The sequence below is a fragment of the Thalassophryne amazonica genome, chromosome 2, assembly GCF_902500255.1.
Source record: "Thalassophryne amazonica chromosome 2, fThaAma1.1, whole genome shotgun sequence".
Lineage (NCBI taxonomy): Eukaryota > Metazoa > Chordata > Actinopteri > Batrachoidiformes > Batrachoididae > Thalassophryne > Thalassophryne amazonica.
In genome coordinates this window covers 24933239-24959016 of record NC_047104.1, presented here as the reverse complement: position 1 = coordinate 24959016, position 25778 = coordinate 24933239, and the positions used below count along the sequence as shown (strand labels likewise).

General features: G+C 41.8%; 1 protein-coding gene across 1 annotated transcript in view; it reads left to right on the top strand.

The window, feature by feature from the left end:
- Positions 1–215: 215 nt before the first annotated feature.
- Positions 216–25778, top strand: part of LOC117503402 (kinesin-like protein KIF13B) — a 126599-nt gene continuing 101036 nt past the window's right edge. Inside the window, exons 1-2 of the mRNA XM_034162619.1 lie at positions 216–519; positions 21291–21384. Coding sequence (XP_034018510.1) covers positions 297–519; positions 21291–21384 — 317 coding nt within the window. The 5' untranslated portion in view covers positions 216–296. The remainder of the gene's footprint in view (positions 520–21290; positions 21385–25778) is intronic.

Genomic DNA, 25778 nt, shown 5'->3' with positions numbered 1-25778 from the left:
CGGTATGCAGGCGGAAAAGCGGATGTTGTTGGATGTGCAGAGCTTGACACATTGGGTGGACAGATTCCGTTGGGAAGCTGTAACGGTTTTTTGTGGAATTTTTTGCTTTTAAGTGTCGGATAACGGTGTCACCACTAGGATGAATCATGTGCGGTATGTATCTTGAAAGGGGATTAAAGTTTGAGGCGTTACGCAGTCACATGTTGGAATACGTGCTTCTTTCCTGCTGCTGTTCCTCAAATTAGCTGGTTAGCCTAGCAGGTAGCCTGTGTTTACTCAGCCACATCTCCAAACTAATGTTTGACTTTTTCTTTCAGCCTACACGTCTGAGTGGATATAAGAGGGGATATGAGCAGAATGAGCAGCCGGCTTTCTTTGGCCTCATTGTTGGGCTGGCGTGGAAGCTAGCTGTCCGGGTTTCTTTTGGATCGCAACCGACTGACTGGAACATGTTGGAAAGCAGCCTGGACGACTCCAACGTCAAAGTGGCTGTTCGAGTTCGGCCCATGAACAGGAGAGGTGAGACACTTATGACAGAAACAATACAATCAATAAAGCTCCATCAATGTCACAAAGATCCAAGCAGAGGGTGGCCAAGCGTTCCTGCACTTCTTTCCAGTGCAGAAGGTTCCCGGTTCCTGCCCATTCTCCATGTGGCATGGAGTTGTATCAGGAAGGGCATCTGACATTAAAACTGTGCCAAATCAACATGCAGATCCACCTTGGATGAGTGAAACAAGGGGCAAGCTGAAGGGACTTATAATACAACAAAGAGCCACACAGTAAATACCAAGTCAGGTCTGGGAACATCAGGACAATACTGATCCAACTACCTTGGGTCTTGGTGGTAACCACCCAGGCAGACAACCGGCCCATTTCCACAGCCATCTATCTGCTCCAGCCAGGTGAAATGTGGTTGTGATCTTGGCCTTCACCAGCTACTGGGATCCTCAGCACTCAGTCAGTCAGTCAGATGGACAAAGTGTTGACGCTGATGATCCCTCAATGCAAGTTTGCCCCAAAGTCATTCCAGCGGTACCCAAGGAGATCGAGATCTGGTATCAAAGACAGTCATCTCCTTAGGTCACTAGTTAGAGTCCAAGTCTGACAACCATACAATAAGCACCAGGAATAAAGGCTTGGACCTTCATTACCCTGTAGAGATACTGACATTGCTAAACATCTTTGGCTTCATGAATTCCATAAGCTCCTCCCATGTTCATCTTGATCTCAAAGGCCAAGGGCATGTATGTCACTGCTGAGATAAGTGAATGTCTCTACAATTTCATCACTTTCACCACATACAGATTCACTTCTTATGGCCCAGTCCAGGAATTTGTTACTGGAGCTTAGTCTTGATTTAGGACTATCTCAAACCAGACACTCAGATTCCTCACTCAGCTTCTCAGTTGCTGCAATCAGAGTATCCAGTGAGTCCACAAAGGTCACAGTAGTGCAGCAGCTAACAGAATACAGAGGAATCTTTAAACAGTGAAACAAGCACCAAACTCAGCATAAATACTCCTTAGACATTACTCTTTAAAAAAAAAAATGATTGGCCAGTTGAATTTTCAATAGGCAGCCAGGAGTCAATTGAAGAATTACACAAGAGTAAAAATTAAAAAAATGCGTCAATCATATTGAAAACTACTACATTATTTATCTGATCATAAAGGACTCACAGTCATGAAGTCAGAGGTGTTTGGTGACGCTGATATCTTTGCAGGGCAAGGAAGGTCCAAGTCTTTAGCTTCCTGGTGCTTTCTGTCTTACTGTATGGTTGTCAGACTTGGACTCGTAAACTTTGGTACCAGGTCTCTTTGGAATATTCTTGGGTACTGCTGAAATATCTCTGTCAAATGAACATTTACTTTGAGAGACTCTGATGAGAAGCACCACTGGCATTGTGAGAGAATATCAGCTACCACGTTTTGTCCATGTGGTGTGCTTCTTCTGACATGAATCCAGCATGCAGGAGTCTCAGTGTTGTGGACTCCAGCAGCTGGAGTTCATGGACACACCCACACTTCACTTGGATGCAGTAGATATGAGATGATGGTTACCTCGTAGATGGTTACCTTGGCCATGTGGGGATGAACTGATAGTCTGCCTGGGTGATTGTCATCCAGGATCCAGAGTGGTTTCATGGTGTCATGGATGTAGTGAAAAATGACTAGGTGGCGGCAGATATGGTGACCCTTCCTCAAATTTTTTTATAAAGTGTGCTGTTTGGTGGCTTCTGATACATTGTGAGTGTCATTTTTGTTATTTTTTATGTGCAAATTAATGTGTAAGTGCTTTTATTATAATCATTAATAATAAGCATGTTACTAGGCTTCATTCAACACCCCCCCGTCTCACTTATTCACTGTAAAACTCAATAGTGGATGAGACTAATAATCAGTGTATTCAAGGATCATAGGTGTATAACTGCTATAAAACTGCCTTTTAGTGTGTTATTAGTCTGGTTATTTTCACTTAACCATCGAAATGATTTAAAACTTACCATTTGACAAAGTTGTTTAGCTGGTTAGCAGCACAGCTTAAAGTACAGATGTCGGCTAACGCAGTGGATTACCTCATGTCAACTAGATGTTTAACGTTAGTGGTCAATAACAAGGTATCGTAGCTTAAGTCAGTCTGTAAAGCCTCGATTCAAAGCTTTGAAGGATGCTTTGGAGATTCAAGTGCTTTGTGACCTTTACTTTGAATTATGTGTCGTCATGTTTGCAGACAAAATAAGACAAAAGTAGCAGGAATGCATGTGTACAATAAATTTTCACGGCATTAAGTCCAGAAAGGGTCAGCCGTAGCCATGAGAGCGTAGTCCCACAGACAACATGAGAAATAATAGCCGGTAGTTTTACCTAGCATACTCAGTGACACCACTGGCTGCTGCCGTTTGCCAACACACTGAACACATGCTCCCAGACTCGACGTCATTGACTTTGTGGGTAAATAATCTGTTTACAGTGGGAAATTTGGGAGTGCCACAAAGGTGAATTTTTAGGACCACTGTTTTTCAGCACACATATTACTGACCTTCCATCTATGTCAGCCTTTCTGAAAGAGTAGTCTGTGGATAGCTGGTGGTCCATGAGGGACCCTAGTAGAGCATGACACAGGAGTGGATTTTCACTCCCATCCCATCCCGCTCCCAGAAAAAAAATCCCATCCTGTCCCAATCCTGGACTGGAGTAAAAAAATAAATCCCATCCCGTCCCACTCCTGTAAAGATGACTCCCAATCCCATCCCGCTCCCACTCAAAATCAGTCCCACTCCCATCCCACTCCCGTATGTCTTGCGCCGTGATGATCAATGAGGGACTGAATATGTAGTGACGTGGAGATGTCTCCAGTTTGACTGAAGATGTGAACATGTCCTGTATCTGGTAGCAGCCTGTGAGCAGGACTTACGAGGGCTGTCAATAAAGTAACGGTCCTTTTTATTTTTTTCAAAAACTATATGGATTTCATTCATATGTTTTTACATCAGACATGCTTGAACCCTCGTGCGCATGCGTGAGTTTTTCCACGCCTGTCGGTGACGTCATTCGCCTGTGAGCACTCCTTGTGGGAGGAGTCGTCCAGCCCCTCGTCGGAATTCCTTTGTCTGAGAAGTTGCTGAGAGACTGGCGCGTTGTTTGATCAAAATGTTTTCTAAACCTGTGAGACACATCGAAGTGGACACGGTTCGAAAAATTAAGCTGGTTTTCAGTGAAAATTTTAACGGCTGATGAGAGATTTTGAGGTGATTCTGTCGCTTTAAGGACTTCCCACGGTGCGAGACGTCGCTCAGCGCTCTCAGCCGCTGTATTGATCCAGGACGTCGTGAGAACAGAGAAGTTTCAGAAGAAGTCGGTTTCAGCATTTTATCCGGATATTCCACTGTTAAAGGAGATTTTTTTAATGAAAGACTTGCGGACGGGTCCGCGCGTCACGCGACGCTCCGCCACAGGAAAAACACCTCTGTTGAAAGCCTTAAGGACAAGTTGGAACATGTCCTGCTGTTAAACAATTTCTCATATACTCACTCCACTGAAAGCCATCAAAAGCCGCCTGGATTTTACAAATGGTTATCAACACGGAGGTGTTTTTCCTGTGCAGCCGTACCGCGCCGGGCGCGTCCCGACGCACGGACCCGTCCGCACGTCTTTCATTAAAAAAATCTCCTTTAACAGTGGAATATCCGGATAAAATGCTGAAACCGACTTCTTCTGAAACTTCTCTGTTCTCTCACGACGTCCTGGATCAATAGAGCCTGAAATGTGGAGGTTTTCAGCTTGAACAGGCTGACGACGGCGGCTGAGAGCGCTGAGCGACGTCTCGCACCGTGGGAAGTCCTTAAAGCGACAGAATCACCTCAAAATCTCTCATCAGCCGTTAAAATTTTCACTGAAAACCAGCTTAATTTTTCGAACCGTGTCCACTTCGATGTGTCTCACAGGTTTAGAAAAAATTTTGATCAAACAACGCGCCAGTCTCTCAGCAACTTCTCAGACAAAGGAATTCCGACGAGGGGCTGGACGACTCCTCCCACAAGGAGTGCTCACAGGCGAATGACGTCACCGACAGGCGTGGAAAAACTCACGCATGCGCACGAGGGTTCAAGCATGTCTGACGTAAAAACATATGAATGAAATCCATATAGTCTTTGAAAAAAATAAAAAGGACCGTTGCTTTATTGACAGCCCTCGTATGTCTCTTTTGTCCGTTATTTCACACTTATGACAGAGTTTTTGGAGTGAGCAGCAGCACCACAGCAAGCAGCGGAGTTTTTCTCTTTTTATTTTATATGCGCGCGCGAGCGAATCGTCTGTGGAGAATATTTTATTAATTAACTACACAGATGTATAATAAAACAAATGGTGACTGGTTTCTAAACACAATTATGACAGAGTTTTTTGGTGGAAGAGCGAGCAGCAGCAAGCAGCGGAGTTTCTTTCTTTTTTTTTTTTTTTTAATTGTTTACATGTGCGCGCCTGAACGGGACACTTGGTCCTCAAATTGGGTCCTGCAGAGGCGGAAGGACCGCTGAAAGCAGCCGTCATCCAGACTCAGCTCCTGGAGCAAATAATGATACTCTCTGTATTGGGAGCTTTCCACAACAACTTGCTCTGTGTGATCAAGGTCCGTCATGTTAACTTGACTGACAACCGGAGCCAGTGAGCGGAATGGAAGCTCCTCATATTTGATGACGCACCGGGGCGAATTTTCGCAGCAAAAGCAGAGCGACACACCGGGCGAAGGAGGCACGTCCGTCGCCATGCGACCCCTGCAAATTTGTAGCGTCTGATCGCGCCCGGTGTGAACGCGTTTTGGTTGTTTTAAATAGATGAAAATCATCATCTATTTTTGGCATTCCCGCTCCTGCCCACTCCCGTTCATTTTTATTTCCGTCCCATCCCAATCACGGGATTGATAAAATTTTGAATCCCATCCCGCGGGAATCCCACAGGAATCACGTGACCCACGGGAATTCCCGAAAAATGTCATCCTCTAGACCCTAGTGGTCCATAAGTATATTGGTAAAATGTCATGTGTAAAACTAATATTGTATTGTAATCGTAAAGTCTAATAGCAAGTCAAGTCTGGGAAGATGTGCTGTTGATGCGCTTTGTACAGTGTTGCCAACTTGGCGATTTTCTCGCTTAATCTGGCAACTTTCCAAACCCTCTTGACGACTTATTTTCTGAAAAGCGACTAATCTAGCTACTTTTCCTGGCGTAATATTTCTGGTGTTTGGTGACTCAGATCTAGTCTCTGTTCTAACCGAGCGGCAGCGGGTCCCCCCCACGTCCGCTGCTGCTGCAAAGCCACAGAGCAAAGCGCTGAGCGGAGGGTTATCTACAATCCTCCGCATTCAAACACGCACACGCAATGCCTCCGCGGCTGTTCCTGCATTGAGTGTCAAACCTGACTCTGTCTCGCTCAGTCTGCTCACCTCGTTTGCTGCGCTGTGACTAATTAGTCTCCAGACTTTGAGGATCCCTGGCCTTGAGAAGTTATATTATTTTGAGAAGTGATAGCAAATTTTAATGGCAAAATAATCAAACAAACCAACAGTCAAGTTTATTTGTAGTTCGATATTATTAAGGTGTTTTTACTCACTGTTTTGTCTGTCATGTTTTTAAAATGAATAGCAAACAAACAAAGGACGAGGCCACAAAGAGATATAAATAAATTGTACAATGACACAAGTAAAGACATTCTTTAACATTAATTCTCTTCAATTCCTTATAGAGTGTAACAGTTTTATGACATTTGGGAGTGTATAACCTTAGTATTGCTTATATATTGTTCAAATTCATCCCGAAGTCTGTCTAAATTCCTTTTCAGTACTCTACATTTATGAATATGGAATTTACCAAACAATATTTACGTTTATGTTTATAATTCATTGATCTGTCCCATAACGTTGTTTCCTACAGCATCTGTGATGATGTCATACCATGCAGACAATATGCAAATTAGATGATGATGTCATTTAGCAACTTCTGGTGACTTTTAGGACAGCCAGTAGCTACTTTTCTTACTGAGGAGTTGGCAGCACTGCTTTGGCACATCCATGACACAACAGAACCGCCTTGGGTCTTGGGTGACAGCTACCCAGACAGACAACCAGTCCATTGCCACATCTCCAAAGTAACCACCTATCTGCCACAGCCAAGTGGAACATGGGTGTCCCCTTGGCCTCCTTCATCTATTGGGGCCCTCAACACTGAGACACCTGTATGCTGATGGATCATGACCAGAGAAACACATCTGTATGCACACACATACTGAACTCTCCTTCATTCACGAGTAGGGATGGGTATCAAAAGCGGTTCCTGTTAAGATTTATAAGAAATTATTCGATCCACTGGTATCAATAGCCTTTTTGCCTTATTGGTTACTCTTTAATTCACATTACGCCGGAGCTAGCTGGTAGCGCCGACCACTCGCCATGATGAAAACACATTTGTTTTTGCCTCACACACACTTGAAATGCGATTAACTGTGCAATCAGTGGGAATGAGTCCAAAGATTTGCCGAAACTGACAACAAATGTGAGTAAATTAACTACTTTTATGCATGGTTTGTGGTTACTTGAGGCATTTTGTGAATGCAGAACCGTGCTCCTGTGATGTAAAACAAACGAACCCTCGCGCATACTCCAGTGAGGAAATGAGTTTAGCTGCACAATCAATGGCTCCGAGTCTGACGATTTACTCATACTGACAACAAATATGAGGAAATTAAGTACTTTTATGCATTTTTTTTTTTAGGTTTCTTGAGGCATTTTGTGAATGGGGAAATGCGCTCCGCCCTCAAAACATGCTCCTGTGATATAAAACAAATGTACCCTGTCTTCTGTGGTGTTTAATGGCAGCCAGAATCCTTATTGTTGCATTGCTACCAACTACTGCGTCAGTCCGTTATAGCAGTACTAAATCCTCTTGAGTCCAGTGTCTTTCAAGTATTTAAAAAGGCAACACTTCCCCCTCCCACTTTAATTTAATCTTTATTTAACCAGGTTTGTCGCATTGAAATCAAGCTCTCTTTTCCAAGAGAGAACTGGACAATTATGAAGTTTCCACTTCACCTAACCTGCTGATCCTATGTCTAAAATACTTCCAACAGAAACTTCTTTCAGGAATATTCTTCTAAATTCTGAGAGAAGCTCTTGCCTTTCTCTGGAATATTTATTACAATACATGAGGACATCCCTAATCACCAAGACAATGTCTTCAATAAGGTCTTGCCAACTCCTGGATGAACCTGTCCCAGAGATCTAGGATCCAGTGATCATGTACAAATTTTTTTTATTTTTATTTATGTCCAGAGATCAAGGATCCAGTGATCAATTTCATATTTGTTTAAGACTCAATAAAATGTTGTTGACGTAAAAAAACCTGTAAAGCCTACTTTTAGTACACAGAAAATTCATTGGAGGTATTGATAAAGGAATCGATAAAGAATCAGATCGATAAGTGGAATCGATAATGGCATCGATATCGATAAAATCTTATCAATACCCATTCCGATTCATGAGATCCCCCCCCCAGGCTCCAGAATTATGTTTAGTTTTAGAAAAACTACTGGTTCACTGCTACTACTAGTAATACTGTTAGCAGTATGTTGAAATTGTTTGCTTTAATCTTGTCTTGTTGGCCCAGTTTTCAGGAACGTGAATGTTGTTTTGACTGCTGAGTTCAGCCACACTATATTTGCTGCAGAGACATACTCATCTGCTCCGCTTACCACACACACACACACACAGACGACGTGTCAGTCTCTGACACTGAAAGAACACGTGTCTCGTGATCCCAGCTCTCACCTCACGCCGCACACCTGATTTCACTGTGGCTGGCGAATGTCCTCTTGTGTGTCGTGTCAGAGAGGCGGTCTTGTTGCAGAGCTGGACAAAGGCAGGAAGGGAGGGAGTGGGAATGTATTTGCTAATGTTGCTCCATGTTCCCATGGTTGTGGACTTTGAAGCAAGCCCAGGCATAGCAACAGCAGGGCCAGTCAGCTTCCTGGTGGCTGATGTGCCAAACCTCAGGACCAGTAGCCCAGAGAAGGAAAGAAAAAAAAAAAAAAAGAGCTTGTGGAAAGTGGGCGCTGCTTACGGAGACACAACATAACAATGGCTACATTTATGCTGCTAACACAAACGTGTCACACTTTCCCCTCTGCTAAGCAGATCCACAGCATCATGGGGGTAAAGAAGGCAGAAAGTATTTTTTTCTTTTAAATGCTTTTTCAGACCCACCCCCTTTAAATTTGGCTCTTTCTTTTTCTCTCACTGCTTTTCTTGGTTGCTGCCTGATTTTAATCACAGTGCATTTTTGCTTTGTTGTCTTCGAAGAGCAGATTAATTGTGGGTAATTTCGGTGACATTTGACACTGATGTGCTGTTAATGAGGCTCTAAACAGCGTTTTGCCCCATATGCATCTGATTTTGTTGATCAGCGTGTTGTCAGATTTAGCCTCAGTCAGGATGTGATTAGTTCAGTATCTCAGGCAGTGAGATCATCAGTGATGGATTTTCTTTTTTTTTCTGCCAGCAGTCACATATAAAGTAAACAAACCAAACCTATGAGTGTAAAGTGCAAATCTTAATCTACAACTGTTACGGACACACAACAGGTTGAAAATATCGCACAGTGCTTCATCCTGAAAGATTAAAATAACATAACATAGCAGCTGGTAAGAACCAGCAGTTGGTTGATATTTAGCACTAACCATCCTGATTAGTGCCATGCCCTTGCACAAGCACTAAATATCTGTGACCTTTGACCTCCTTGTAGTATGGTGCTTGCTCAGATATATCAAAATATGATATTGAGAGAATCAGTATCATTGTGATAGAAATGAACTATTTTGCATGTGTGGAGAGCAGCAGGATTCCTGGGATATTAACCTGGGAATATTAACCGATTTCCCCAAACAGTTCTCAAGATTATTCTGACATTTGCATGATCATAAGAAGTTTGTTAATCTGCTGACTTTGTAGAGTGGTCTGTCCACAAATCAAAGAGTTAGTGGGTTTGAGTGCTGGTCATGGTTGAATGTTAATTTCCTGAGCAAGGCATTGATCCCCTGAAAAACTGCTTGAAGTTGGGCCACAATACCTCCATTAATTATACACATGTCGCAAACACTGCCTCTCAGACCCATTAACAAATGGCTGCTGCTTTTATTACTAACTATTGGGAGGCTGGTGGCCTGGTGGGTTTCTGACCAGATGATCCTTTGTTCAGTTCCCCTCAGATAGGAAACTTGTTTGTGCAAGATCCTGAATCCCCAACTTGCTCCCTGTATGTAAATGGACTGCATTTATACAGCACGTTCATGGTCAAAGAACTTTTACACCGATGCCTCATATTCACCCATTCGCGCTCTCTCTCTCACTCATTCACACACACACACACACACACACACACACACTGATGTCAGGGTGCTGCAATGCAAAACGCTCACTACACACCTTCAGCACTTCAGGGATTAAGGACATTGCCTTGAGTGATTTTGTTTTTGGTCTAGTCCTCACGATTCACTCATACAGAAACTTGCGTGTTGAACTTTACGAGATTCCACCAATAACATATTTTTATTTTTTGAGTTACACTTAAACCAGACTAATGACGTGCGAGTCTTGTATGTTGAGAGATGTCTGCTTCATGAGCTTACACAGGAAAGCAAGAGAAATCACGTTGCGTGGCTGCAAACCAACAAATTTCAGCAAAATTATCTGAGAAAACAGAGAGTGAACACCCTAAACTTGAAAATCAGCATGATGGCATTGAGAATGTAACAGCCTGGTGCTGTGCCACGCTTCCAGGCTTAGGGAGAGCCCTGAAGTATCTGGTTAAAGAATAGTGAAAACAAAATAACGGCAGCATGGTGGCTCAGTGCTTGGCACCATTGCTTCAGAACAAGGTCTGGAGTTCGATTCCACTCATGTCAAAGTTCTTTCTGTGTAGTGTTTGCATGTTTTCTCCATGTCTGTGTGGGTTTCCTTCCACCATCAAAACCATACATGTTAGGTGGTGCCCCTTTTTCTCCTCCTGAGCAAAGTAGCATTTCTGCATCTGGAATGCTGAGTGCCGGTCTGTGGCTGCTCACTGCCCCTAGTGGTTGGATTGTGCCTGGTTGTAATTAGGATAGTTATATGCAGAGGACACAGGGTGCCGGTTTTTGTGTTAACAGCAATAAATTAATGAGGTGCTTCACCTCTCACTGGGTGAAAACTCGCAGTATTGGTTCGATGTGCCCCCGAAAGTATTCTGGCTTGCAGTCTTTCCCAACTGTCAGCAGTACTTTCTCCAGTACTGGAACTTTCCCCAGAGTCTGTCCAAAGAAGGGGTTTTATAAGTGAGTGAGACCGAAATTAGTACCATCCCAGCTCACCCTCCAACTTGAGTGAATGAGAGACAACTATTTATTATAGAGATGATGGATGGGGGGAAAAATGTTTGTGCATCATGTATTGTGTTTTTAGTGTAGTTGGCTGGTTAATCTGTGTAGGTTGTCTTACTGTCAGGTTTCTGGGCAATAACAGTTTAATAATATTGGCTCTTTACTCCACCACAGTGGACTTGAAATGAACCAATCAAGATGTTCTTGTAATTTAGACTTTTGACTTCAGTTCAAGTGGCTTAACAGAAATATCACATTACGAAGTACAGCCATTTTTATACATTGAATGAACTTATTTTGGACAAAGACAAAACATGTGCACATGCACGCGAGCACACACATATGCAAGCAAGCATGCAAATATGTCAAAGAAAATGTTGAAAAAGCAGTCGGAAGAATTTATAAATTCCTACTCCCTTCTCACTATTCATCTATCAAATGATAATTTAATTACATCACCGCATAAATTCATTGAGTTATTTGCAGTCCAATGCCATCTTGTGCAAATAAATAAAACTGTTTCAGAGACCATAAGTTTTATTTATTTTTAAAAGCCTTCCATTTTACAGCCAGTTTTATTTTACAGCCACTTTACACAAGTCATGGGATGGACACATGAACATTTTCTTGGGCTTCATTTTCATCCGTCATTAAGAAATACAAACAATGTAGTAAATCTGTGGTTTACAAGAGGTAGTTCCCAAAAACTAAATGACTGTGCAAGAAAGGACACACATGAGGGAAGTCACCAAAACAGCCAGACAACTTTGAAGCAGTTACAGGCTTCTTTGGCTGTGAGAAACTGTCCACAGTGCAACTTCTGTCTGTTGCATCAGTGGTTATGCAGATTCATGGTGGTGCAGAGAATAATTTTTATCCATGATAAAGTATCAAATATTGGTTCATGTCTTCCTGAACTGAATTTTTACATTTTCTTTTGAATAAAGTCCTTCTTTGTTTCACTTCTCCACAACCTCCAAGAGTGTCAAAGGTCCTAACACATTTTCCTCATGGAGGTCATATGTAATTTAAGCAGTTGTGGGCACAGCTAACCAAAAAGTTAGCTTCGATAACCATTAATCCGATAACTGAAAAGTTATCTTTTATGATGCTAAACTGATAAAAAATGTATCTTTATTACAGATAACCGATAACGTTTAGTATTGATTTGGACACGGCCACATCAGATTACACTGTCGGCTTCTGATAAACTAGTTTCACTTTCACTTTTTGCTGTTGGGTAAATTCAAGGATCACACACACATAAGAACGCACAAAAAATGTATGAATAAAAAAAATAAAACCCCAAACACTGTCATCATCTTTCAAAAGCAGTAAAGTACAGTATTAGAAGTCACAGTTTATCTCAATATTAGATACACCATCTTTTACGAACTAAAAAGCTGCTGCTTTTTTCACACCCTTTGAACCCTGTGGCTTAAACAACCGAAATACGTCCATTAATGCATTGATTGGCAGAGTAAAACACGTATAAATTCTTACCTGTGTCTAAACGGTGTCGAAAAGTCCCTCTGTACACAGCTGTGCCGTAAGAGCTCCTCTCCCCCACCGATTCTTGGCGATTAAATTATACCATCAGCCACAAAGAAATAAAATGTTAAATTGGTAAATGGACTGCATTTATCGTATAACGCATTTCCATATGCATCAGACGCTCAAAGCGCTTTACAATTATACCTCACATTCACCCTGATGTCAGGGTGCTGGCATACAAGGTGCTCACTACACACCGGGAGCAATAGGGGATTAAAGGCCTTGTCCAAGGGCTCTTAGTGATTTTTCAGTCAGGTAGGGATTTGAACCCATGATCTTGTGGACTCAAACCCAACACCTTAACCACTAGATCATCACCTCCCCTAAATTTAGTCCATTTTGTTTTTGTGTCGAGCGGACGATTCACTGTAACATCCAAAGTTAACCTGAACTACCCTACCCACAATGCTCCCTGCGTTGACCGGCCAATCACGTTTTGTGCTTAATGATGACATCATCAGCAAGCGACAGGCAGCCAGTGTGCTACAAACACACAACAGACGAACTAAAATGTTTGATTTTAGGGTTTACAAACGTACTTGACCATTAAACTTTGCTCACTTTACCAGCAAAAAAAATGTTATCGGACTGAAAGTTATCGGAGCTAAATTTATCAGAAGATAATTGTTCCAATGATGGTTTTAAAACTTATCTGAAAAGCAAATCAGCTAGCAGAAACATTAGCTTTGATAATTATCTGTTATTGGATTAACTGAACTGTACCCACCACTGAATTTTAGGATTAATTATTAGTGTTTGTGATCATTAGGATTGGAAGAGTACATGTATTCATACATATGGGATGAATTCTTTGGTTGGGGGCAGGCAGTCATACAGCGAATGCAGCATAAAAATGTAATGTGGAATCAAATTTCACATGCACTGGTTCTTTCTGGATACCTCTGAGTCGGTCAAACTCATTCATGTAATTATGGCAAGTGGAACCTATTGACACACAGGAACTGCCTGCTTCTTTTAAATCAAAGGTTTTCAATAACAACAGGGATCGAGTGCTGGATCGGAGGACGACATTGTTGTTCGGCAGTTATAGGTTACACATGGGGTTGCTCACAATCCTCTGTCACTCTTCTGTTGTCGACCATACATGTCCTGATGCATTCACTGTCAGGCCAACATCCCGCTTTCTCGCATTCTCTCTCTCTCTTGCCAGGGCTTAAAGTAACATAGCCATTTGCCCGCTGGCCCAGCACCAATTTGGCCCACTTTCGGGCCACTACGGGCCAGTACAATTTATCAAATGATGGCCCGCTCGGGCCACTACAAAACTACGTAAAATTCTATTTATTTTACCATATTTTGCGGTGGCAAAGTCAAATTTCTTCACATCTCCGTGTCATCAAACTTCACAGAGTTTGCCATGTTTTTTTGGTCGTCTTCTTCTTTGTTTGTTTGTTTGTTTGTTTTGGTCTCGCACCATGGATCACATCTCGCATCTCGGGTTGGGTATCGTTAAGAAATGATTCGATCCACCGATATCAATAGTCTTTTTGCTTAACGATTCCCTTATCAGTCCTTCAGAGCGGCCATTGTTTTTGATGGTCTTTGTCGGGAAAATGATCATTTCTCTACGTTGATTGCAGACCCTGCAGCCGGTCTGTAATCAACTGCTTCTGCAGAGCGGCTGCACTTTGAAGCGTGAACCAATGAAGCAATGGTTCGATCCACTAGGTCGTTGGACTTTATCTTAATTTTTCCCCGCTAAAACCCTAAAGAGCTTATGCCTGTGAGTAATATATACCCTTTTACATTAAACCGACCTGTTATGTCTTCTGAAAGAGTTGATAGATGTATTTTATAACTTAAAAACAGGATAGATGCTAATGCGTTAAAGTTAGCATTAGCTGTTGGTATTTCAGCACGTTTGTGTGCATTTATTTTCTGTATAATAATTAATGGCTCAGCGCTTGTTGTCGTAAAAGAGTCAAATGTATGAACAATTGTAATTTTTTTTATTTACATATTAATAATAATAGCAACAACAACAGCAATAATAGTAATATCTCTTCAGAAGCGGCAAGTCTGCTTCTTAACTCCTCTCAAAGCCATTAAAATATGTCAGTTGTGACTGAGTCACTTTTGTGCCAATTAAAGTTGCTAAGTGGGATCTTGTCTAATTGCAGTCAAGAAACGAGAATCGTCCTCCGTTAGGTTGGCACAGCTCCAAACGCTGCGCGGCTCTCTGCCGAGGCCGAGTCCGGTCGGAATTAATAACTTCAAAATGAATTGCTCCTTTAAATAAAATGACACCTCTTTCCAAATGCTGTAATACAGAAAATAAACTACAATCGACTAAAACTTTTTTTCTTCCCAAAATGAGACATCCTGCATTCTTTATGAAGTAAAGTGATGCTGACATGAAGCACAGCCAGCAAGAGTTCAGAGGTATGGAAAGACATTCATGCCAATAATGTCTGAAAGGAAATGCTTTTGACAAAAACTACAGATTTTGTTTATTTCTATTTATATTCAGAGATCAAGGAGCCACCACGTAGAGTTTATTATGTCCAGAGTTTAAGGATCCATTTCATATTTATTTACTTTAAGACTCAATAAAATGTTGTTGACATAGAAAACCTGTAAAGCCTAATTTTAGTACACAGAAAATTCACAAGCGGTATCGATAAGGGAATCGATAAGGAATTGGATCGATAAGTGGAATTGATAATGGTATCGATATCAAAAAATCTTATCAATACCCATCCCTAACCATGTTCCATGCTCCTGCAGAATCTTGCGCATATTGAAATGTATGTTGTCGATGCGTGGAGTGTGCGCTTGGCCGTTTCCGTCACCAGTCTTCGGCAGTGTTTGTTAGCATCTTTAAATGTACGGGAAGCTGCAGGAAACGAAGACGAACAAGACGCAAATCTAACAGAACACTTTGAAATTGGAATTGAAATATGTTTAAACTACAACCACCCAAACCTGGACAACAACCAGGAAAGAGTTTTGCTAAAGGAATTGGCCAGAAGAGGAGGCTTATTATTGATGATGAATTAAGGGAGAGGAACAGGCTATATGAAAGAAACAAGAGGAAGAGAGGTTTTGTCCTGACCTGGCCACAGAAATGGCCAGAAGAATGAGGTTTTCTGCCAAATCTGCAGGGCCTGTCTGTCGTATGCTGACAAGTAAGTAAAGTATATGCTTGGTCCTGGTAGACCCTGGCTGTTTTGAAGCTAGTTTAAAAGTCTAACCAGCTTGCCTTTGTGGAAACCCCACGGTGACAACATTAGCAAAGGAGCCAAGCATATTGTTTTTTTTTTCAGTTTTAGATCTATAACTCCAATCCAGACAAGGCATACTTTTTAGTTTTGATATGGACCTACATCTATATTTTACATTTCTGACTGTGAGTTAGCCAACTCTGAGGGTTGCTTAAAAAAATGCCCTTTTATTTTTTTATTTTATGGGAGTCACTTTATTTTTTTTTTACGCTTGAGAATGCCCTCTGATAAATTCTACTTTTTTATCTTCATGGTCCATAGACTATTTTATGTTTTTTCTGGCTTGGTTTATATTATACAGGTTTTATTTGCAGGATTTCAAGTTGGGATGTGAATTTTACAACAACTCACGATTCAATTCGATTCCAGTTCTTGGGGTGACAATTCGATTCAGAATAGATTTTCGATTGAAAGAGCTCTGAGAAATAGTTATATTACTTAAAAAATGTTTATGTTTAAGAAAATGGAGCTTTATAAGGTTAATCAAGTGATTCTAAAGATGTAAATTTACTTATCTGCTTTGCTCATTCAGAGTTGGCTGGCAGTTTAGTGAAGCGCTGGTCAGTAGTTGGCAGATACTGCTGCTCCACTCCTTTTAGCTCTGGGTGACAGCGTAGCGTGTGGACTTGTGGATTTGAAGTGTTTCCAAGTACTTGACTTTCATTTTGCAGATTTTGCACACTGCATAAGTCATGTCAAGCTCCTTCTTACGCAGCAAATAATAAAATCCAAAATGTGCCCAGACATTTGCCTTCAGCAAAGACGGTGCTGGCTGAATTAGCTCTTTGTCCGCCATGCTAAGCTGCAGCTCACGAATGTTTGAAGCACGGCGGACCCTCCCCTCGCGGGGACGCTGTAGTATGGAGGCCGTTGCCTGACAAACAGTACACGCAGCGAGTAAGCAAGAAAATGTTTAAAAAAATGCTTTTTAAAAATCGATTCTTGGACATTTTGGATTGATCGTGATTTGGACGTGAATTGATTTTTCCCGGCACCCCTAATTTCAAGGTGGAATTTCATGAACTCTCGTGCGCAAAACCATGGGCCAGTGTGCCTACACTGTGGGCCACTAACTTCTAAATTCTACTGGCCCTGACAGAGCAAAGTATTCTTTCACATTGTTACAGCCTTATTCCAAAATGGAGTAATCTAATTTTTTTCCCCTCAAAATTCTACTCACAACACCCCATAATGGCAACATGAAAGGTTTTTTTTTTTTCAAATTTATTAAAAATAAAAAACTAAGAAATCGCACATACATAAGTATTCACACCCTTTTCTTAATAGTTCGTTGAACCACTTTTGGCAGCAACAAGTCTTCTTGAATATGATGCTACAAGCTTGGCGCACCTATCTTTGGGCAGTCTTGTCCATTCCTCTTTGCCGCACCTCTCAAGCTCCTTCAGGTTGGATGGGGAGCGTCGGTGCACATCTATTTTCAGATCTCTCCAGAGATGTTTGATCAGGTTCACGTCTGGGTTCTGGCTGGGCCACTCAGCATTCACAGAGTTGTCCTGAAGCCACTCCTTTGATATCTTGGCTGTGTGCTTAGGGTCAGTGTCCTGCTGAAAGATGAACCGTTGCCCATCAATCCCGACTAGTCTCCCAGTTCCTGCTGCAAGGGATGGTGCCTGTTTCCTCCAAACATGATGCCTGGCATTCATGCTGATCCCTTGGCAAACAGGCTGATGTCACTTCCACCATGTAAAATGTAGTTTACATGACAGACAGAAGGAGTGGAGATTAAATAAAGCTAATAAGGGTAAAGGTGTGAACTCATTCATTTGTGATCGCTTTGCTGTGGCACACAGCGCCTGTCAGCTGATTGCCGACTGTCAGTTGGACGTGGCCGTGCATGCAAGGTCTTACATTACGAACACCGACATTAGAAAGATGCAGTACAAACAAATAATAATACATACATAAAATGAAAATCACAGTGTAAAGTAACAGAGAGTGAGCCTGTTTTTCAGTGAGCTGACGAAGTCTGCAGCCAGATGTGGGCGTGTCCCCCTGCGACATACAGCTGTTCAGATATCTGTACTTGCAAGTCACAACTGGGGAACACCTGTACTGGTTTATATGATATGACCTGGCATAATATTGGCATGAGGTGCGGACGTCGGCTTGCTGTCCTCACGTGGAAATAACTTATGAGGCATATAGCTTCAGCTGACCGCTGCATCAGTGCACCGCAACGCTTGTGAATATCGTGCCATGCACAAAATCACCACGAGGTGCATGTCACTGTGGGATTTCCCGACATTGTAATAATTAAAACGCATATCACATTTGAAACATGGTTACCAGCGGATCACTGTGCGCTGGACACGCCATGCCAGCTGATGGCGTTCATGACACGGGAGCCGACTCTTCATGAGATGGGAGCCCGACTGATGCCTTCATGAGAGGGGCACATCAGGTAATTCATGTAAAACATAAAAGGATGAACATTAATCCATGTCATTTCATTACTTCCTGGTGTACGTCTCGGTGGAGTCCAGGTCCATGCTTTCTAACAGGAATTAAGTATTATAAACTGTTTTTTTTTAATTATTATTATATATTTTGTTCTGCTGCTGTGTGCGTGACTTTCCATGTGCTCGCACTGTGTTCGTGCGCGTGAACACGAGCATTCAAGATACCGTCGCCGCAGTATCGTGCAGGCCTGTCCGACTGTGTGTCCCTCCCGACAGCAGGTGGAATGTTTTGCGGTTCCCCATTTTGTTTTTGGTTCGCAGATTTTCTTCCAGTTTCTGCGTCTTTCATGTTATGTGTGACAGTAACATTTTTAGACCGTTCCAAAGGCTTTCTCCAGCTCGTTCAGTGCACACGCAAACAGTTCTGGCTGGAGCGGTCCTCTGTGATTCAGGAAGCAATTAGAGCCGTTTTCAACAGCCAACTTGCAGAGAAAATGATTAATCCACTACACAATAATTATTTTATATACATAGCGTCCACTGCAGTGTGTGTGACACCCGGTGGAACAAGGCGCTGCGTCCAGCTGGGAACACAGCAGGTGAGATCGTCACGACGACGTGCGTTTATTAAAGTCGTGCAAGTGTCAGGACACCTTTACCTCTCTGAGTCACTGTGCGTTACTGTTATTTTTGTATTGTGGGTCAGTCGCAGGTTTTTCTTGTCTAATGTGTAAGCTGCTGGATGCCTTGATCTTGTCTAATGTGTAAGCTGCTAGATGCCTCGAATTTCCCTCTGGGATCAATAAAGTATCTATCTATCTATCTATCTAAAACAGGTGTCCCGACAAGATGCAAGTGGAGGTCTGAACTGCTGACCTTGCTCTCTTTGAGTGAGCTGTGAGCACTGAGCCGCAACCACTGTGCAGCTCAACTCCGAGTTGAAAAATAGTTGTCTCTCAAAGTGTGGTGCGCTCAGAGCTATGGTTTTACAAATACATTGTACTCTTTTTTTTTTTTTTCTTTTTTTTTCTTTTAAAACTCAGTGCCGCTCTGTGTATGTCCTCGTTTAAAAAAAAAAGCTGATCCACAACGCACAAATACTACTACTGCTACTACCCATATGCTTCCAAGTCTTTTTCTCAGGACAACATGATGTAAAAAATGCTGATGAAACTTTCTTACCTGCCAATCTGGTCATGTTTTCTGTTAAATAAGCATTATCCATTCTTAGGCTCAAATAGCAAGGCAGGGGCGAATCCATGTGGGAAGGCAGTGTGGGTGGGGGGAGGCGTGGCTCCCCACAACAGCCCAAGATTAAAAGTCCAGTTTTTAAAGGCAATTTTTTATGCAATTACTGCTACTACTACTACTACTTATTATAATAATAATAATAATAATAATTTCAATAACTGAAAAGTTTAGAAAGAATTTAAATTTTAGAAAGAATGTAATAGTATACAAATAATGAATGTTTATGACTTCAATGGTACGAATATTTCATGAGGTGAAAGCTGGAACATACCATTCAACAAGGTGAAGCAGAGTTGAATGGTATGTTCCAGCTTTCATCGAATTAAATATTTGTACCATTGAAAGAATGTAAAAACATTCATTATTTGTTTTATATAACAGCTAAAATAGATCATTGTCATTTGATATTTTATTAATTTATAAACAACAGAAAAGGGACTTACATTTTGATGTTCCACTGTGACGTGTAGTCCATTGATGCTGTGCACTGACTTCGGACTTCCATAAAAAAAGACTTTGTGTAGTTCCTCAGTCCAGCCAAAAATCACATCAGCGTTTCATGTTAGCAGCCCTTCATGCATCCAGAGGCTTATAGCGGAGTGGATTTTGTGTGTGTGTGTGTGTGTGTGTGTGTGTGTGTGTGTGTGTGTGTGTGTGTGTGTGTGTGTGTGTGTGCGCGCGCGCGCGTAGCAGCATCAGTTAACTCAATCAATTCATCGTGTCGCTGTCCCGTGCGCACATGCAACCGGCTCGGTCCAGCTGTGTACCTCAGTGCAGCGAAAAAAAAGTCATGTCAGAAATGAGTCCAGGTTTTCTATCTCTCTTCCTGCTAACAGACAGCACAGTGGATTTGTTTTGTGTGTGTGTATGTGTGTCTGTGTATATATCTTGCAAGAATTAGCAGTGTCAGTTAGCTCAAATTGTATAGGAGAGTCGTGTCCCCCGCGTGCCCGCACACACATGCAACCTGGTCGGCGCTTGTGCGTCCGTAAACAACAAAAATAAGACTGTATATGTCCTCAGTGCAGCAAAAAAAAAAAATCACGTCAGAAATGAGTCCAGCTTTTGTTCTTTCTTCCTGCTAACAACCTCCAGGCAGCACAGTGGGTTGGTTTTGTGTGTGCGTGCACGAGCATGCGTGGGCGCGCACGAGTATGTGCGCACATGCGCGTGCGTGCATGGGTTATGCACGCACGTGAGAGTGCAGTGGTACCATATGTATGGAACTGAATTTGCACTCTAAATGGAACCAAGCCGTACTCTGAATGCAATGCAACACAAATGGGATGAATTAATCCATGTCATGTGACATACAAAGCACCAATCAAATGACAAGAATCCACTCAGCCGTTATATAATTACCTTTATAAAAAAATGTAGGTTAGAAACTATACATTTTACTGTTACAGTGCTGTTGGCAGGTCAATATGAGGTCAAAAAAGATGTCTTTGAAACAAGTATTTATGTTCATTGAAGTCAAGAAAGGGTGACTATAAAGTGACTTGGCAAAATGGGTTATCATTTTCATGTTGAGGTGGCAGGGGGGGAGGTTGTCCGCAGCTGCTGAAAGTAATTAATAAAGCAACTGGTAATCTAACTTAGTTACTTTTAAAATTGAGTAATCAGTAAAGTAACTAAGTTACTTTTTCAAGGAGTAATCAGTAACTGGATTACTTTTTCAAAGTAACTGTGGCAACACTGTCCAACACCATTACCCAGATCTGCCAGTCCTTGGAGCAATGTGGAAAAAACCTGTTGCTGTCCCCCCATTGTACCGAACCTGTACCATTGTACCATGATGTCCAGACATGCTGTGAACCGAACCATGATAATTGTACAGTGCACCCAGAGTGATAACGGTGTAAAGTTGAATGATTGGACTTTGGATTATAACATTGTGTTTTGTATTCCTCAGAAAAGGAGTTAAACACTAAATGTGTTGTGGAGATGGTTAAGAACCAGACGATCCTCCATCCTGCAGGAGCAAACCTGGGCAAGGGAGACTCCAGGTATGTCTGTGACAAGCAGTGTTCTTTGTGCAAATGTAATTTATTCAAACCTGAACCACAGAGCATGCAGCTAATTTGTTGGCATGGATTTTGTACAACTCACTCATTTGTCATCTCTCCCCCAACCACATAAACTGATAAACCCTGTGTGTTGAGCTGGAAGTTGTTTGCTCTGTTTTGCTTTCATGAAATCATCCCCAGTTATCTTTCTTTAATTCTTTATCCCACTTATCTCATTAGACTTTGGTAAAGCACAGAGATTACTTACTGTGCTTTTTTGTATGTGTTACACAGTGTGACAGCCACCCCCTTAATTCACATGAGAAATCTGACTTTATTTCTTGTCTCAGAATTGTCACATGAAGATAGTACGTTAAAACATTTTTCGGTCCCCAGTTCAAATTCTCTAACTTTTGAAAGCTTTTGTTTTCTCTCTTTCAACTATGGTGTTTGTTGTTTGTTAGTGATTTCCCCCCCGTTTAAATATTCGATTCAGTATTCTTGAGTTTGAAATTGGGTGATGAGCCACTCAGCTCAAGTTTTCTTTATGCGGCACAGTGGTTTAGTGGTTAGCACTGCTGCCTCACAGCAAGAGGGTTGTGGGATTGTGGGTCATGGGAAGCTGCTTCTTGTTCTTCTTTTCTTTCTTCAGCTCCACCACCACAACAACAAACAAGGAGTATTTAGTTTCCCTTTACCTTCTACTGCATCTCCTTCCATCTTGTGTCACATCATCATACCATGGGTCAGAGCTGTGTGGCATAGTGGTATTTTTTGAGGATTGGCAGTGCTAAACTCCCTTCCTCTTTGAGAATTTGAAGTGTTGTATATTTAATTATTGGTCTGAGAGGGAGGAATATGCACAGACTAAAATAGACATGCATAATTCTTGGCAATTCATTCATCTTCATGATTTCTGTTCTTCAAATGAAATCTAACATAAACACTGACCATCTTTCCATATCTTTAAAAATGTTTTTTGAGTTATTGGTTTGTAGTTATTGTCATATAATTCAGATATATTTTGTAAGGTTTATTATACATAAGAATTTAATCTTTTTTCTTTTTTGCCACTTGAATTTGTACATTTATTGTATTCCTTTAGATGGAGAGTAACATTTACATTTTTGTTTGTATAGTTTGTATTCTGAGAGGTAGCCATAACATCCGACATTCCAACATCCAGGACTGCAACACCTCCGTTTGTATACGGGTTTCCATCAAAATTTGTTTCCATCGTTTGTATATTTTGTCATATAAAACTGCAAATATATATATATATATATATATATATATATATATATATATATATATATATATATAATATATATATAGGGTGTCCCAAAAAAAATATACAACATTTAAAACTCTCGGTTTGACCCCTAAATGCTACAAACGTAATCACTTATGTTTCTTTTTTACTTGCACAGACCCTGAAGTTTATGTTGATGCCAAGCAAGACTCAGGAAAATGCCAAGATTAACCATACTACAGTGAACAAAAATTATTGAGTTTTGGCACCAGACCAAGCGTGTTAAACAGGTGCAGCGACTTTATGCTATACTGACAAAATGCAGGGCCAATATTGACATTGGTATGAAAAACTTCAACCGTTCAGCTTTCTATCCAGCCATAAATTTATTTCCTAGACATATGCTTTGACCATTTTCTTTGCTGATAAAATGATGCATATCTTTTTGGGACACCCGAATATACACAGTATACAGTTGTATGAAAAAGTTTGGGCACCCCTGATAATTTTCATGATTTTATTTTATAAATCATTGGTTGCCTGGATCAGAAATTTCAGTTAAATCTACCATATAGCAGACGAACACACTGATACATGAGAAGTGAAATGAAGTTTTCTGGTATTTACAGAAAGTGTGCAATAATTCTTTAAAGTAATTAGGCAGGTGCATAAATTTTAGCACTCTTGTCAATTTATTGATTTGAATACATTTAGCATTAATTATTGGAACACAAAGTTGGTTTGGTAAGCTCATTGACCCTTGACCTCCTTACACTGGTGAATCCAATCATGAGAAAGGGTATTTAAAGTGGCCATTTGCAAATGTTTCCCTTCTTTGTATCTCTTCTAATGAGTGGCAACATGGGAGCCTCTAAACAACTCTCAAATGACCTGAAAACAAAGATTGTTTAACATCATGGTTTAGGGGAAGGATACAAAAAGGTATCTCAGAGATTTCAGCTGTCAGTTTCCACTGTGAGGAACATAGTGAGGAAATGGAAGACCACAGGCACAGTACTAGTTAAGGCCCGAACTGGCAGGCCAAGAAAAATCTCAGATAAGCTGAAGCGAAGGATGGTGAGAACAGTCATAGTCAATCCACAGACATGCTCCAAAGACCTACAACATGATCTTGTTGCAGATAGTGTCTCTGTGCATTGTTCAACTATATAGCGCACTTTGCACAAAGAGATGCTGGATGATGCTGTAATGCAGAGGAAGCCTTTTCTGCATACACGCCACAAACAGTCACTTGAGGTATGCTAAAGCACATTTGGACAAGCCAGCTTGTCCAAATGTGGACTGATGAAACTAAAATTGAGTTATTTGGACATAACAAGGGGCAGTACGCATGGCTGAAAAAGAACACAGCATTTCAAGAAAAACACTTGTTACCTACATTAAAATTTGGAGGTCGTTCCATCATGCTGTGTGGCTGTGTGGCCAGTGCAGGTACTGGGAATCCTGTTAAAGTTGAGGGTCACATGGATTCCAGTCAATATCAGCAGACTCTTGAGAACAATGTTCATGAATCAGTGACAGAGTTGAAGTTGCGCCGGGGCTGGATCTTTCTACAAGACAATGACCCTAAACACTGCTCAAAATCTACTAAGGCAGTGGTGTTGTTGTGTGGGCCGCTGAAGAGGAGGTACTGCTGGCCCACCACCACCAGAGGGCGCCCTGCCTGGAGTGCGGGCTCCAGGCACCAGAGGGCGCTGCCGCCTCACAGGAGCAGCCAGGGTGACAGCTGTCACCCTTCACCTGCGACAGCTGTCATCAATCACCGGATCTGCAGGGATATATCAGCAGGACGGCATCTCCACCTCATTGCCGAGATATCGCACTACCAAGGAGGTAACGAACTCAGCCAATCATTCTGTTGATTAAAACCTTAATACCTTGTTGCTTGTGTATAGGACAGCTGAAGACTGTGTTGGACGTTATTGGATAAGTACTCACATTCCTACACTGCAGTATTGTATCTGACGAGAGGTGGAGGTGGTGTTTCCACCCTACGTGTTGCTGGGTGCAGCCGCACCCACATCTGACTGTTTCTGTTCCTCGCCAGCAGTACCGGATCCGACGAGCGGAGGCAGTGGCCACCTGGGAGTTCGGGACTTGGCGGCTCCAGTATTCCCGGGGTTCGGTGGCGGTGGAAATCGGGTGGTTCCGGTTCGACTTGGACAGACGTCTCCTACCTTCGAGCCTGCCCACACGACACCATTGGAATTCGGCTTGTTCCCGAAATTGTAATCAGTTGTGTTTGTTGTGCAAGTTTCACAACAGTAAAGCTTTGTTATTTGACTTTCTCCATTGTCCGTTCATTTGCGCCCCCTGTTGTGGGTCCGTGTTCCTACACTTTCACAACAGGTGTCCAAACTATTCCAGAAAGGGCCGAGAGGGTGCAGGTTTTCCTTCCAGCCACTGACTTCAACAGGCGATTTCACTGATTAACATCCCTTTGAGCAGGTGGGATGAGTTCATCAGTGAAATCACCTGCTGGAGTCAGTGGCTGCAAAGAAAACCTACTCCCTCTCGGCCCTTTCTGGAATAGTTTGGACACCACTGTACTAAGGCATTCATGCACAGGAACAAGTACAATGTTCTGGAATGGCCATCTCAGTCCCCAGACCTGAATACTATTGAAAATCTGTGGTGTGATTTTAAGCAGGCTGTCCGTGCTCAGAAACCAACAAACCTGAGATGTTTTGTAAAGAAGAATGGTCCAAAATTCCTTCAGCCAGAATCCAGACTCTCATTGGAAGCTATAGGAAGCGTTTAGAGGCTGTTATTTCTGCAAAAGGAGGATCTACTAAATATTGATGTATTTTTTTGTGTTGGGGTGCCCAAATTTATCCACCTGCCTTGACCTTCATCTGGTTAAATGACCTTAGAGTCCAGCTTGCCCTTTGTCTGTTTTATTTAGAAGCATAGCAGCAGTTTTCAAAGACTCTTTAAAGAACAACTATTTTATTATTTGAAAAAGCTGTTTCCTTTTATATTTTAACATTAAATGAATTAATTCATTAAACATGTCCATGAAGTCGAAGTTCAGTCAGAAAGGCACTTGCAGAGGTAGAAACCGCCCCACCCCTGTTGTGCACAATTTCTAAGCATTCACAATCACATAGAATAGTCAGAT